This window comes from Amblyomma mixtum, chromosome 2, assembly GCF_055824585.1.
Source record: "Amblyomma mixtum isolate Tamu chromosome 2, ASM5582458v1, whole genome shotgun sequence".
NCBI classification, from domain to species: Eukaryota; Metazoa; Arthropoda; class Arachnida; order Ixodida; family Ixodidae; genus Amblyomma; species Amblyomma mixtum.
The window spans coordinates 307,149,018-307,164,687 of NC_143013.1; the positions used below are offsets into that span (position 1 = coordinate 307,149,018).

Genomic DNA, 15,670 nt, shown 5'->3' on the forward strand with positions numbered 1-15,670 from the left:
CCTAAAAAATCAGTCAGCTACTGAAAATCACATGTAGTACAGAGTGTGCTGAAGCAACTGAAATACAATGCTACAGTTACTATATTCAGATTAAACATAGGTCTGCAGTGAAGCTCCGCCCACGTTCAGGACCACCGTACAGAATTCCTCCAAGATAAAAAAAGTAGGCATTGTTTAAACTTTTCTTGCTATCTGAATGAGAAGCTAACCGCAAGAAAAAAACTTATAAGCTCTTTGAACTTTGACGCTTGGCTTGTTTACCAAAGTCAAATATTAAAAATCTGATTTTATTTAGTGTTGTGACTGGCTAGGACAGTAATTAAGGACGCTGTGGACCGCAGCCCACTGTTACTAACCGCTGCTTTTTAAGTTGTATCGTACTAATAGCTAACATCTCATCATTAAAAAAAAAATGTAATGTCAGTGAATTCGTGTGAATGCTCCAAAATATAAATTTCAGTGAGGCAAATACTGGTACAGGATAAATACAAAACACTGCCCACTGTTTCTGGAAAATGGAGGAGTATGAACTGGTTGAGGTAATCTCCATAGTGTCCGCTGAAAGGCACTTCCTAACACATGTGGCACGACTATAGTGAGAGTGGCGTTGCCATCTGATCAAACTATGAGGCTTAGGCTAGAGAATGTGCATGTAACGGCACAAGGCAGAGAACAACTGACAACTCCGAGCTCCACCAAGGTGGTTTCCCCTGAGCCAATTCGCCTGAAAAAAGTCTGCGGTCCTCGGAGTTGTCCGTAACGCCTTGTGCTATCACTGCATAACCTCTTAGTTCGCTGAGATGGCAAGGTATGGCATGTACTACACTGACGGTGCCAGCCCAATGATGTTTAGCCAATACATGCCTAGTGTTGCGCAGTTTATTGTATAAAACTATGCCCCCACTAGCATAGGTTCAAGAGGCTGTAAACTTTCCCAGTGCAAGCGTTTCGTTGTGTGCGTCAAGTTTTGTGTGTTTTGTACATTCAGAAAGAAACACCAGACTTCTCTGGAAGCACTGAGCAGATTAGATCGCATCAACCACACTGGGATTCTGTGAGAAAAGAACAACATTTGCACACTGTCATCAAAAGCCACCACTACACATGACAAACGTGGTATTAGGTTTGATGTCAAATGTCTCATAATTTATTATATGTAACAGGTTATGCATCTGCCTAATGTCCTACATGTATGATGGTTCACAGGTCAATTATTGAGAAAAATATTTCCATCTATAAACGAATAATTCTGAATTCTGAAGTGAAATAAACATTCTATATTGAAAAAAAATTTATTCTTGTTTAAACGCCTGACGCTAAGGCATATATGGGTTAGGCTAAGCAAGGCAGCTTAGCATTGCGATGACATATTCCCAGCATCATGACTGTTCTGGCAGACATATTCTTCAGCTACACAAGGCAAATCATAGTTTTGTTCTTTGGTACTGTCAACACTTTAGAGACAAAGTTTCAGTTCACAACAGCATCTAAACGTGAGATGGCTTTCATAAATATCTTCTTGTTCAAATAAGATGTGTACTGTTATAAATCTACAAATATGAAGGGCACATCCCTGTAGCCTGCCTCCCTTGACTCCTCACAGTGCTAGTCATCCACTCCAGAGATAAATAAAATAGGCAATCCCTACCAATAATGATGACATTTTCAAGGGAGTGTCAGGTGACTAAGCTTCTCTTGAAATTACTTCCAGCAACGATCCTCACAGATGGCATTCACTATGCATTTGATGAAACAAGATGAAACAAGCACTTCTTTCCCAGCATTAAACTTGCAGCAGAAAGCAAGGCACTCAGATAGGCTGCTGCTGAAAAACCAAGGGACTAAAATCAACCGCTTCTGTGCCTTCTAGAGAGGCTGCAGTATTTGTGAATATGGTATAGAGTTCCTAGAACCCGTATCTGCTGAGGTGTGCTTTGAGGTGGTACCCATTGCATTAAGTGTCGTCAGCACAGCATTGTCATCCACTATCACAGCTACAAGCCCTGAGGAAAAGAACACTATTGCAACTATTGTCATCTTTTGCCTCATACCCTTTACATGGCAAATGACCAGCACTGCCCACCCCACTTTTGCCAACAATTTCAAGCCATTGGGCAGGCACAATCAGTATAGCAAAGACTACGGACAAAGTGAGTCAGCAGCCTTCTCCTCAAGCAAGCATCTTGTGTTAAATGCGTTTTTACACTCATGCAAACTGTGGGTCAAATGTAACGTAACAAACTGAAGTATTGTGGCAATTGTTGCTAATGAGAGCTTTAGCTACATGCATAGAAAACCTGTGAAATAGCTTATGATGGCGCAAGCGCCGTCACTTTTATGGGTGCTAACTTCAGGTGAACAGTTGTCTTCATGAGGGCACGAAATGTGCAGTTGTTGCTGTCTGTGGCTGTAATGAAGCTTAAAATTATACTACTGTGGGAATGGCTGCAGTAAGTTTCAGCTACTGAAGAGACTGAATTGAACAAAAAGGCAACAATCACTCTGCATGTCTAAACAAACGTGACAGGGTACATGTCAGTTACTGCCTTGCATGCCCTGCACTAATTAGGGACCCCAATAAAAATATCCTAAGGTCTCTCTACTGTTGGGAGAGATGGAAAATAACTGCACTCAAGGCTGCAAAGAAGAAGCGAGAACACAGCACAAGAGCATATTGCATGTGCAGCAAACCACACGAAACTCTTCCTAGCCCACACAATGTGGGTGTCTTGAAAAATTTGTTCCTTGCAGCTTCCCTTCGGCTCGTGAGCTACCCAGCCAAAAACTGCATAAGATGAAAATGAGCGAGTTACCATATAAGGCGTATGCCTGCTTTGCAGAGGACTTCAAGAGAACCTCACCTTATCTCCTTTTAAATGCACCTTTCATTTAAAAGTTGCTTCACAGTGAACACACACAGTGTACAAGGATTATTCAGAAAGCAAGTTACGATTAACTGACCACTGAAAACAAGAAAAAATTAGTTTCATCACATTCTGTTTACCGCTTGTTCCAAAAATCCTAAGCTATCTTTCTGCCAAGTTTTTCCCATTATCAACACGTGTGTTGAAGTTTGGCACAAGCTTTTACAATCCCGCACCACTGAAAAATGCCGCTGTGATGAAAGGCAAGTGTGTATGGAATCTTTACTTCATTGCACAAATAAGATGTATTGCTCACAGAACTCATGCCCACAGGCTCAGCAATCAAAAGCGAAATGTATCAAGAAAAAAATCAGGCCCTCTTCGCTTTCTACCTCCCACATCTCCAAAAGTTCTCGTGTCAACAGCTTCTGCCAGACAAACAAAGTCAATGAATTTCTCTTTTCCCTATAAGCACGTGCAGGTAGATAGCGCACATTTGGCTTTCATCTCGGGCAGCAGCATACAACCTTCCTTTCTGCAAGCGATGCACAGTTGCAAAAATTGTGCCTTGCTAGGACAAGTGCACAAATGATGAACAGTAAGCCAGAACTTCCATTCCACACAGCCTTCAAACAACACCAAAAGAGTAACTATCTTACCCCCATATCCAGAAACTTTCATTTCAGTTATCCACAGTAAAAACAGTGCGAAAAACTTGTGTGCATGTTTTTCGCGCTCTTTTAATTATGGGTAACAGAAACCAAATCATCCAGCTTTCCATTCTTCTAAGTTTCATTTTAACTAGCACAATATTATGAGGTGCGTCTGTGTCAGACAAGATGGCTCTTCTTTTTGCCTTCAAACAAGAAATTTTCTATTGCTTAATTTTTTTTTTTACTCCCTCAAGCCACCCCTACACTTGACTAATTCTTTATTTTGAGGAGCAGTGCGTCAGCTGAGAGAAACGTGCCTGTAAAGGTGGCACTTATATAAATAAACACCACATTGTTCGAAGTTACTAAAAGCCAGCTAAAAATTGCTAGAAGGAGGAGGGCAAATGTTCTGTCTAGTAACTACAAATGCTATAGGTCCTCCTCAGTCAAATTCTGTTTTTCTTTATCCAAAAAGCGCGTAACAAAGATTTCACAAGCCCCAGCTTTCCACAATACGTAACTTTTAGCAGCAGTGCATGCTACCCGGCATGCCAGCTGCTTATGCAGATAAGCGGACACAAATTGATAAAGCTTTAACACCTGAAAAACATGCCAGGGAAAACAAAGCAAATATTCCCAGCAGCACATGTGACTACAATCAAATAATACACATCACTCTGGGTAAAGCAGTACCGAAGGGCATCTGTAGCATGACTAAAGACGTTGGCTTGCTGTCTGTCAACTATAAAACTAGTGTGCTAAACTTTTCCAAGCAGACAAAAAGGAAAAAAAAAAATGCAGCACTTGTCATTCCATGGCAATGTCAGCTAAGAACTTCACAAAAGTGGCAAAGTAACAATGCAGCCTCCATGCCAGGCAAAGCTCACAAAAGGTGTTCAACGTCCAGAGAAACAGTGACATGGGGCCTGACATGGGGCCGTCAGTCAGAGAAGAGGAAAGGAAGGGGGACTTCGTATTTCTTTCACTGGCGAGTGCGACAACGCAAGAAGTATTTTGAGGGCGAGGCGGCTCTGCAAAGCTTTTGAGGGGAGGCGGCTCTGCAAAGCTCGATTAGGTTTTGGCTCAACGCATGATGTAGGCGACGCAGATGAGAGAAAAGGCAACAAGGGCCCAAATGGCATTCCACAGGGGTTGGACGCTTACCGTCGTGGGAGGTTTCAGTTACCATGTGAAGCAAGGAGAGAAGGAGGAAGAGAAAGTGGGAGAGAGAAGAGAGAGAGAGAGCGGCAGAGAGCCACCTGTTAGCATGGGAGTCTTCTTCCACTCCTGCAGGCACACACCGTAACCTTTCTATGCATGCTTTCTAAGACTTAGGTTGACACTATTTTGTATGCTAGCAAACTGCGCATGCACAAAATGAAATCAAAAAGAAAATGAACACGTGTTATCTTCATGTTAATTTGTTCACACCATGCCACTGACTCGGCAAGACTGACTACAGCAGACGATACAAAACAAGTGTGCAGAGAAACTGCCCAGGAAACATTTTATAGCCCTGAGATAAAAAGTATTACACAATTACGCATGCGTGGCCTGCACTCAATACTTCTACTTCCACTAAAGAGGAAAAGTAAAGTACTACGGAGTGTAGGTTTCTACCGATACCTCTGATGCAACAACTGCATCAGACTGTGACAGAACTCCATTTTGCCTCTTCAACATCCGTCACTGTAACAGACTACTGAACTTGGCTCCTCTCATCAGGTATTATGGTGAACAATGAAGCTAATTGTGAAGCTGTATGTTATTCTGACACCAAACCTAACATTTCCGAAAGTGGGCAGCAGCAAAAACTGATGTACTTAATTCATTTGGTTGGCGTTTTGTGACAAGCTAAAACTTACTTTCAAGCAAATTAATTTCAAGCAATCAACAATGCCAATTTTTCCTTCAGTCGATATGGAAATGAACAAGAAAAAAGGGTTCAACTTAAAATGGTAATTAATGAACATGAAACAGAGGGGTTATGAAAGCTTGCAACAGCTTTAATAGAAAAATGTGGTGCCTAATGAATTCCAATTGAGCGCAACAGCAAAAGAAACAAAGACACACCAAAGCAGCACTGAAAAAGAAGAAATATGCTGAAGATATGTGCCCAATGCCAGCATCTCGCTGTGCTCTAGCATGCCATTTTAAGTTCACATCTGGTGCCCTTCTTCAGCCTCTTCTCTCCTTCCTTCACAGTCAGGTGCAGGCAGAGTTACTACATACAACCTTCATGACAGCCCCGTGCAACATGTACTGAAAATGTGACTGTTTCTGAGGACTTAGGAGGGTACGGTTCTAGGCCCACTGGTAAGACACCACCATTGGCCCCAAGAACCACAAGTACACATACCAGAAGCAGGCAAAACCAATGCAAAACTAACAACTGAACAGTTCAGCTGTCAGCATCACATTCTGCATCTCCTTCTGTCATTCCGAGTACTATACGGTTGTTCAGGTCAACTATGTCTGAGAACAGTGGCGCTTAATTCTGACAAATGCAACTGAATTCTACAAGGTAATGGAACTCTGAAAAAGGGTTGCCAGAAACAGTGCCACTTAAAACGACAGGCATGTCAGCACCACTGCACGAAAATTATTTTTGATCTTATCTCAGTTTGGTAAAACTTGGTGAAATGGCCCATATGACAGTGGATTTAAGAGCCTGGAATTTGGTGCTTTGTAATGGTGATTCCACCAAGAACCAACCGCTCACTCTAAATAAGTCGCGGTCTGATTTCTGCAGGCTGTTTTGGAAACTGCTTTCACATTCTCCATATAGATGCTACTCTTTCATTCTTTGCTATGAAGTTAAAAGAAAAAAGTTTAGCAGAGTTCTGAAAGTCTTCCTTGTCTGCACTCAAAGAGTGTGCTAGACTGTTGCTCAGTTCAGGCCCTAGAAAAAGCAACAAACCGAAAAGGACACCAAAGTCTTAACATCAAACAATGTCAGGCATTACGTAACACAGGAAGAACACCTACGCATAACCAATTCTTCCTTTTTATTTCAACTTTAATCTCCCTTTAAATAATTAAAATCAGTCCAGAGCTCCAAGAAATCACAGAAAGGCATCGTTTGGCTTTTTCATTTCTCAGTAGAATCAGTAGTTCCTTGACATGCAGTGAACTCTTGCGCCAGCCATTCCAAGCCATCAATTAGTGCCTTTTTTTTTCGGTACCATATTTTTTTTTCCAATCCTACCTGTTCTGGATGTTCTCAAGTTGGCTTCTTAGTGCCTTGATCTCAGCTGCACTGCCATCATCAGCCTGCAAGAGACAGCACCATGAGATAAAGAAAGCAAGAAAGTCGTTTGTCATTACACACACCGCTCTCGCTTCTACTAGCAAGCACGCCTCAGCTATCAGCCCATAAAAAATGAGATCAATGGGGGCTGTTGGTATTAGGACAGCTTTGCTACAGGTCCCATGAAGTTCTCTGAAAGGACTGTGTGAACCATCTCACAAAATAATAATATAAGTACAAAAGTCCAAAACATGCAATGTTACACAAAGGAACAATTTCAGAGCAACCATGTTTTCAGTACCTCATCAATAATCAAGTTGCTGTATCACTCCTAGATAAATCCTCACAATGAATGACATCCACACGATTAAAAGCACTGACATCAACTTTGTAACAAGAATGCTGAACACATGTAAAAGCAAAAATGGACAAATACCAACTACAGTCTAGCCCGGTTATAACGAAGTCGGCGGGAATCGGAAATCACTTCGCTATATCCGCTATTTCGTACTATGCGGACTGCGAAAAAAAATGCAAACATCGGCATACCGATGGCGTCACGCGCGATCTCAGTAGCGTTCGCCGTGCTCCCAACCTGGAACAGTGCGACACTGCGCTCAGTTGTCCGGTCACCAGCTAGATCAAGTCGAATAACTCTGTCCTTATAAACAGCATACAACGATCCGCGATAACGATAAAAATGAGCCACGCTTCCAACATGCACAATGCTGCCGCGCTTTCTCCCTGTCTTGCGCACCGCGGCACCGACATAAAACAAAGCGCGCGCTGCCAAACCTCCTGCAGACTGCAGTCCAGCCGTGGCGCCAACTGCCTGGGAGAAAGAGAACCGCGATTGGCCAAGACGGCCGCTCTCTGCGACGTCATCGAAAAAAAAAAATCGTCTCTGTTCTTTTTTACATTTTTCCCCTGCGCGGCGTGCTCTACCGCTCTACGCCGTGACGCCGTTCAAGGACGGCAACACGAGACCGGCGTGCCATGCAATGCAGTGAAGCAACCTTTCGCTCCGCAGGAGAGCAGACGACGCCACGAAAGGACGCCGTTAGCCGAACTTTGCTCTTATTTTCGCGGAAAAAATCGCCTCAAGGACGCAAAAATGTGTTGATTGGCAGATTATTTTTCGGTTGGTATTAAATCTCTTCGTTATATCCGCTGACGCGCTCTTAATTACTTCGTTAAAACTGGACCCAAAATGTATTGAAAATGCAAAAATGGGAATGGGAAATTGAAATCCCTTCGTTATAACTGCTATTTCGCTATAAGTGGCTTCGTTATAAACGGGCTAGACTGTATATGCAAAGTCAGATCTGCGTGCTTTGATTCTGCACATAAACATCCTTACATTCAAAGGTGCTGATTAGAATCAGCTGATTCCCTGAATGGCTATGACTCTCTGTAAGGCTGTACCCATTTTTATGTGCACCAAAACGCAGTGCATGGGCTCTTTTGTACTTCTTCACTGAAATGTGGCCACCACAGCCTGGAAATCAGCCCCCACACTTGTACTCAAAAACAGAATGCCAAAACCACAAAAGCCACAGTGGCATATCAAAGGTACACACGCTCTAGCCAATAATAATGGGCTCTCTCTAGCATGTGTCACAATGGTTAAACACTGCTCACCTTCTGCTGTGCAACGCTAGCCTGTGCCAGCTGCTCCTCAAGCTGGGAAGTGCGTTCTGCGAACGTCCGTTTGCTTTCCTCCGCCTCTGACAGGCGTTGCCGCAGTTCATTGACAACGCTGATCTGGCCCTCCCTGCAGAAAGCATAACATGGCAGAAAAATCAAAGCAAAGCTCACGTGCAAAAGAGGCATGAGTGCCGAACATGGATTTACTGTTGGCATGACGCCCTGACTTGTTCAAATAGTGGACATATCTGTATCATGGCTGTCCCTACAGCTACGACTACGTTTAACTCTAGCTGTCATCAACTGAAACTACCAGAAAACAGCAATATCTGCTTTCATCTTATTCTTACCACAAGAGATCTCTCTATTATACACATGCCACATTTACCAGAATGTAAAAAGCTTTTTTTTTTTTTTAACTGAAAATAGAAGTGAATCATTATGTGGAGATCAAGGCACACTGTGCCGTATTTACTCTCATATTTGATGATGCGTCGCACAGCTCTTCAATTTCGGGAAACAAAAAAAAATTAACAATGAATGATGTATTTATTGGTCAACCAATGGAAGCTTAGAGCTGCTTATAGGAGAACAGAAACGCCTCACATATCGGAGCAGTGAGAAACTTATCACCAAATACGGCACACTTGAGCATCAAGTGTTAAATGCTTCATACCGAAGAAGGCTCGACCGAACATGCAATATGCAAAGGCCTTCATTTCGTTCCATTAAAGCTCGGAAGTCACTCTGAACATGCGCAGCATCGCTGATCTCAGATGCTAATGGCAGTAATCTGCTACAGGTGCATGAAAAGCTTGGCATTGCTGTCACACATGAAAAGGTGCACTCGCTGCTTTCCCTACTAGCTATTCTTGTATGCATTTTTGTTCGTAAACTTCTACCAAATCATACGCACATTTCAGCCTCATTTTTCACATCACATTCATGCACTCTTTTCTCCAGCTTCCAATTCAAACCGAATGTTTGGTATTCGAAATTTTTGAAGTATTCATCTCGATCAAATAATGTTCCTGGAACTCTTGGCGCGTGTTGTTTTGGTTCAGCGTACCTCTGCCCCACTGCGCCATGTACGCAATGAAAGCTCTGACACTGCGCTGCGTGCCTGTGCTCTCAGGCATATGCCAGAGCCAGTCTATGCATGCTCACGGCAACAGATATGCAAGGCCTGGCACCACGTGGCATTCTCACAGCAATCTGCACATGTGCACTGACTCCACGCAGAAGTGGATCGCGCATGCTGAATCTCTCTAATTGGAGAACACGTGGCTCCCTAACTTCAGCGAAACGAGTCTGAGCTGACTGCAACTGTCACTGCCGCTCTTCTCCATGCGTAATTCGCTAAACAAGCGCGATGGCAAGAGCACGAAGGGGAGCTAGCACAAGACACATGGAGATGCGTGCCCCTTTCCGATGCCTGATGCGGGTAGTGCTAGGCACTGGGTGCATGGCGCATACTCCTGGCAGGTGTCCATAGAGTCACCGTTTAAATAAAAGCAACTGCTGCACAATGACGTAAACTCAATTAAGAGTCGCAGTTGCAGCCCCACAAATAGGTCTCACACTCCATGGATACGTCGGCACAACTTGTAAGTTGGCTCTCCACATTTCTGATGCCCATTTTTGCAGAAATTTGGCACAACTTCAATGAGTGCGACAAAGCATCAATGCATTCTCTCTTTTTCTCACGTAATTGCCTTGTGAGCTCGAAATATACATGTTTTTCAAAATGCTTATTGTGCCATGCAACCCTTTCTTTGTATGTCAGAAGTACTCGAAATATTTGATTGGAAATTATTCAAAGAAAATTACTACTTGCTTTGCACCAAAGAACCACCATTCACACATGAATACTGCATTCCATTTTGTTATGGAGTATTCTCCACTAGCTTGATTATGCATGTGTCAAAAGAACTCCATCTCACGTGTTGCTCATCCTTACCCATAATGAATGAATCAATGAATTAACTAACAAGCAAAATAAAATTAAACTGAAAAGAAACAGGTAGCGCACATTTCCTTGCGGAGCTCCTCGACAGCATGGGCTTCCTTTTCGCGGGTCTCGGCAAGCTGGTGGGCCAGCGCTTCCCGGTGGGCATCAAAGTCAGCCTTGAGGCGCTCCATCTCTGCTCGTGCGGCCACCAGCTGGCGCTCACGCTCAGAGGCCTCCGAGCCCAGGTCCTGGCTCTGGACGTCACGCAGGCGCCGCTCCTCAGCCAGCACCTTCCGCGTCTGCATCACATTCGGTGCCATAAACACTGATCGTCACACTACTGTCATCACGTGATTATTCGCATCATACAATTACACCCCTGTCAAGCATTGACTGCACCCATCTTTGACTACACCTTCCTTCCTAGAGTATTTACTCTGTTGCTCTCATATGGTTTGGTTTACTGGGGTTTAACGTACCAAAGCAACTCGGGCTATGAGGGACGCCGTAGTGAAGGGCTCCGAAAATTTCGACCACCTGGGGTTCTTTAACGTGCACTGACATCACACAGTACACGGACCTCTAGAATTTTGCCTCAATCGAAATTCGACTGCCGCCGCTGGGATCGAACCCACGTCTTTTGGGTCGACAGCCAAGCACCATAACCATTGAGCCACCACGGCGACCAGGTTGCTCTCATATGTTGCATATGTTATAAGGTGTTTCCGCTGTCATATCCTTTGTTATGACAGCTTATTGCTTTGTTATGAGCTTAATTTTGACATAATAAGCTTTTTAACTGTACTCGATATCTAGCACACAGCCCTAAGAGTTTAACAAGGCAGACAAGATTCTTGCAGAGGAGCCAAGTCAGACCTCTTCAAGTTCCTGGGTGAGCCTCTGGACTTGCTGCTCAGCTGCTGCCAGCTTCTCCTGCCATGACCGCGTCTGGTTCTCCAGCTCCACCTGGGACTCGCTGCTCGTCTGCTCCAGGGTGCGGCACCGCTGTACACGTTCCTCCAATTTGTTCTCCTGCTGGGCAACGCCAGGAGGAGAAACAGCAGTGAGACATCTGAAGAGCAAGGACTCTATGAAAGGAAATGCACAGAGGCTGGCCTAAGGGAAGTTGTTCTAGCCTGATACTCCATGCTAGGGGTTGGGAGGAGAAAAAATAGGGGTCATAATGGGTTAAAATGTAGATACAGATAGAAATGATGAATTTGAACCAGTACGACACGCGAGCTACTAGACAGTGCATCCATAGCTGGTAGTCAAGTTCGGCGCGGTGCAAACAGATGAGTAAGGCTGACTTCATAAGAGTGGTGAGTTGGGCTTGTAGGTTCACGATCATGGCTGACTTGGCAAGAAGAATCCAGCATCTTGCGGAAGCACTAACAGATCTTGACTGTCATAAGCAATGTTTTGATACATGTTCACCAGTCAGAGTGACACTCGAAGAGGAAGCACTTATAAGAACCAGGCGTAGTCGTCCAGCACTGCCAAAAGTTTGATGCATGTATCACAAATATGGAACGGAAAAAGCAAGAACAGAATGTTTATAAATGTGAATGCAGTGGCTAGATCATTCCCAAACAGCATAAGGGACAGCAAAGGCTAATCAGACAAACTTACTTTCTGCTTAACAAACACTAATCTATGAGCTACAAAGCAAAAAGAATGGCACTTTGTACCACCTAGCTTTAATCAGTACAAAAGTCAATGTGAAAGTAAAAAAAAGGTTTCACGAGCCCCACAGTGAACCACTGCAGAACTGCGGCCTGTCCCATTGAGCAGCGGCTCTTACCAGGTCGGCCAGCCTCTGCTGCAGTGCACCAATCTCGCGGGCATGCTCAGCTGCAGTGCGTTCCACAGCAGACTGGTGCCTCTCGGTGAGCTGTGCCACCTCTTGCCTGGCCTTCTCGCCCTCCTGGGACAACGTGCGTACCTGAGCTTCAAGGCTCTCGACCAGCCTGCAGGACAAGGAGATTGGCACATGTCGCTTGGTCATGGAATTTCACAAGTCATTATGACCACGTGTGCCTAGAAGCATGCCTTGAAACGAGTGCACGAGACACAGTGGCACCCAAGCTTTGGGCTTGAGGAGGTGTCAGTGAGTGTGATGTGCAAAAGTCCTGAGCCAAGAATGAAACTAAGTCTAATGCATAATAGAATGCAGGTCATGAGAGCTTAGAAGAGCCTAATATAATGCAAATAAGGTGGGCCTTGGAAAGTGGGCACATACCCAATCTGAAGAAAGCAACCTCAAGAGCATAATGACAATCTGAGAGCTTTAACTGATGAAGCAAAACAAAAGTAGCTAAACAGAGGAAAAGGTGTCATAAAGGACAAAGGACAATGCAATACTGAACAAACAATGAAGCAGTGACTTGCCTCTCCTTCTCCTGCAGCCTGCTGTTGAGTTCTTCCACCTGGCTAGAGCCTCCACTGGCGGCAACCCTGAGGGCGCCCAGTTCTTCCTCAAGCGCTCGCTTCTGGGCCTGCAGCTGCTTGCATTGCTCCTCCAGTGAGGAAACCAGCCGCTGCTGGTCTGCATACAGTCGCAAACAATTCAGGCGGTGAGAGGAAAAAATTACTCAAAACTAAGAGACAATTATTAACATCAACAAACTACAAGGCTCATTCATTCTTAAGAAAACTGGAAATGACATTGCAGTTAATCTCATTTCACGGAGGCACTTGCCAGTGACTTGCAATTTCATGCTAGAGGAACAACCGCAGAGGAATAGGCTACGAGGCACCGCATACTACTGTATAGTTCACTAAGCTTATTTCCATATCTTGGGCTCAACAGACACCACACTTCATAGCTGCATGTGTGATAAATAATGGAGAGCAGGCAAAGGTGTACAAAAAAATTGAGCATTAAGAAATTTTTTACAGCCAAGGAGCTTCACATGACAGTAAGTAGTCAAATTATGCAAGCATCAATGGTGCAGGCAGTCACATACACACCTGCGGCATCAGTTTTGATGATCTGGGACTCCTCGCTCAGAAAGTCATAGTCTGTCTGCACTTTCGCCAGCCTGCTGCTCAGGTCTAAGTAAAGCAGGAGAGAAGCAGAATCACTCACTGTGCAGCTTGTAGTACTTGGGGAACAGGCTCTCAAAGTCACCAAATGATAAGCCATCAAAAATAGTGACTACAAAGTGCCAGCCCACACAGTTCTTCCGTTTTCTTCCTCCTTAGTTTTCAGTTAGATGGTTCATTCAGCCATTCTCCTTTGTTTGTCCATGTTTACATATGTTTGTAACAAATGTACAAGCTTCATTGTGACGTACTTGGGGGGAGAAGAGGCTACTTGCTAAGTTACTCAATTAGCATGTTGAAGCACTCCTTGCATTTCTTTACCTCTACACACTCCTTGCATTTCTTTACCTCTACATTCATACAGGCAGTGTCTGTAACGGCAAACTAATGATGTCAATTGATAATTATCTTGGTCTGGGATAGTTGGTTACACATCATGACTCATTAAGAATCGTGAAAATGAGAACGTTGAAGAAGCAATACAGCATATGTCCTGTCGTTTCAGTGTTGCCTCTTCATTGACCCCTCGTTTTCGCACTGCTTAATGGGTTACAATACCTCCCCACTGGCTCACCTTAACGACAGTGTCCTATTTCCTCAGTGTCGTACTATCCAAACACTGTTTTACGATGCACAAAGGTATGCAGAAATAGCAGCTAGGTCACATATTACAGACACATGGCATTGTCAGCCATATTCCCACAAGCCAGCTAATTCAAACAAGTGGCTCGTTAGTAGAGCCATCAAGCCATACAAGCATTTCAAGTAATGTCAACATGGTTCCACAGAATGACTGCTGCAAAGCTCCCTAGTATAGCCTGCAACCAGCAAAATGAGTGACACTTGTGGCGGCACAACACACTTTTGAATTTCTTAGAAACGTGCACGCACCTTCAATGACCTGCTGTTGGCTCTCTTCCTTCGCCTTCAAGGCCTCCATGTTCTCCTCCTAAAGAGAAAGAAAACGTTGTAAGACCATGCTCCTGCAATGCTAACATGATCATGATAAGATCAGTGATTGAAGTCTAAGCTCATGCATAGGTGGATTGCGGCAAAACAGTTCGAGAAGGATCAAAAACTGGAAATGTTCTGTTTTTTTTTTTTTATTCCTCAGAGGCTTCCCCATCCCCTCGCCACACCTAGTAAGCTATAAGACACAGGAGCCCATTCAGTGCTACACATGAGCAATCGGCACCTCCTAATTATGCCTCTTCTGCCATATTTTTCAGAAACATGTGGGAAAATGCATTTTCATGTTGCGCAAGGAAGCATCTAATGATTCCAATCCATCTTCAGTGATGAAACACACGCCACAAGTAATCACAGCAGATTAAAACAAGCATACTTTAAATGTCCAAGAAAGTGCTTGTAGGCCCCTATAGTTGACTGCAGTGATCTAAAGCCTAAACCAATAAATTAAGAGCACAACGACTTTCTACTTTTTGGCACTTGAAATGCTCCAGATATCACATGCAAAATTTTGATAGGTAAACAGCCATCTGGTGAGCATCCTCCCAATTTTTGAATGTTTGCGAGTACATATTACACCAAGTACAAGGGGAAGTGGCTAGTGTAAAGCCTGTCTAGTATAGACCCTTTCCAAAACTCCGTAAGTCAGCTTTTCTGTACAGCAAAAACCGTGGCAGTGCAGCCCATCCTAAGGGCAGAAGCTGGGTGCTCCGCTGAAGACTACTTGGTACAGCTGCGTTTCACCCTTCTTTCACAAATGCAATGCGGAGCAGATGCATTTCACCTGTAAAGCAATGGCTTAGCACAGCTGTGCTTAATCCCTTTACTGCCACAGCAACACAATGCGGAAGAACGAAGGAAATCTCTAGCACTACACATGAGTGCTGCTTAACAAAACAGGTTAGGCTACTATGTTGAAGGGGTTTTTGCTGTACAGAAAAGCTGATTTTCAGAGTTTTACAACGGGTCCATTATGAAAAACAAGTTCCCCGTTACTCAGACAAGTAACAAAAATTATTTCACTTCAATGTGTTGCAATGAGCTTATAAATTCAAAATGCTTCCACACGTTTCAGTGCATCGTTTCATGAGCCACTTTTCAGTAAATCTGCAACCCATAACTTCATCCATTCTGAGTGCACTCTTAACATGCTTTTTTGGCTATCAAGTGCAAAAAGATGCCAAACTCCCTCGTTTCAGTCATACAAGTAAAGCAGAAGAAGCATTACTTCATCAGAACTTTTCGTGACTGAAAAATATTTCTTCACTTACAGAAGGCTCAACAAAGT

General features: G+C 43.9%; 1 protein-coding gene across 1 annotated transcript in view; it reads right to left on the reverse strand.

The window, feature by feature from the left end:
* The window catches only part of LOC149364852 (uncharacterized), a 54,472-nt gene that overhangs the window by 11,540 nt on the left and 27,262 nt on the right, over positions 1 to 15,670 (reverse strand). Inside the window, exons 12-19 of the mRNA XM_089574778.1 lie at positions 14,305 to 14,362; positions 13,339 to 13,422; positions 12,757 to 12,913; positions 12,170 to 12,335; positions 11,242 to 11,397; positions 10,447 to 10,664; positions 8,409 to 8,541; positions 6,726 to 6,790 (exon numbers count right to left, since the gene is read on the reverse strand). Of these exons, the coding sequence (XP_089430904.1) occupies positions 6,726 to 6,790; positions 8,409 to 8,541; positions 10,447 to 10,664; positions 11,242 to 11,397; positions 12,170 to 12,335; positions 12,757 to 12,913; positions 13,339 to 13,422; positions 14,305 to 14,362 (1,037 nt within the window). The remainder of the gene's footprint in view (positions 1 to 6,725; positions 6,791 to 8,408; positions 8,542 to 10,446; positions 10,665 to 11,241; positions 11,398 to 12,169; positions 12,336 to 12,756; positions 12,914 to 13,338; positions 13,423 to 14,304; positions 14,363 to 15,670) is intronic.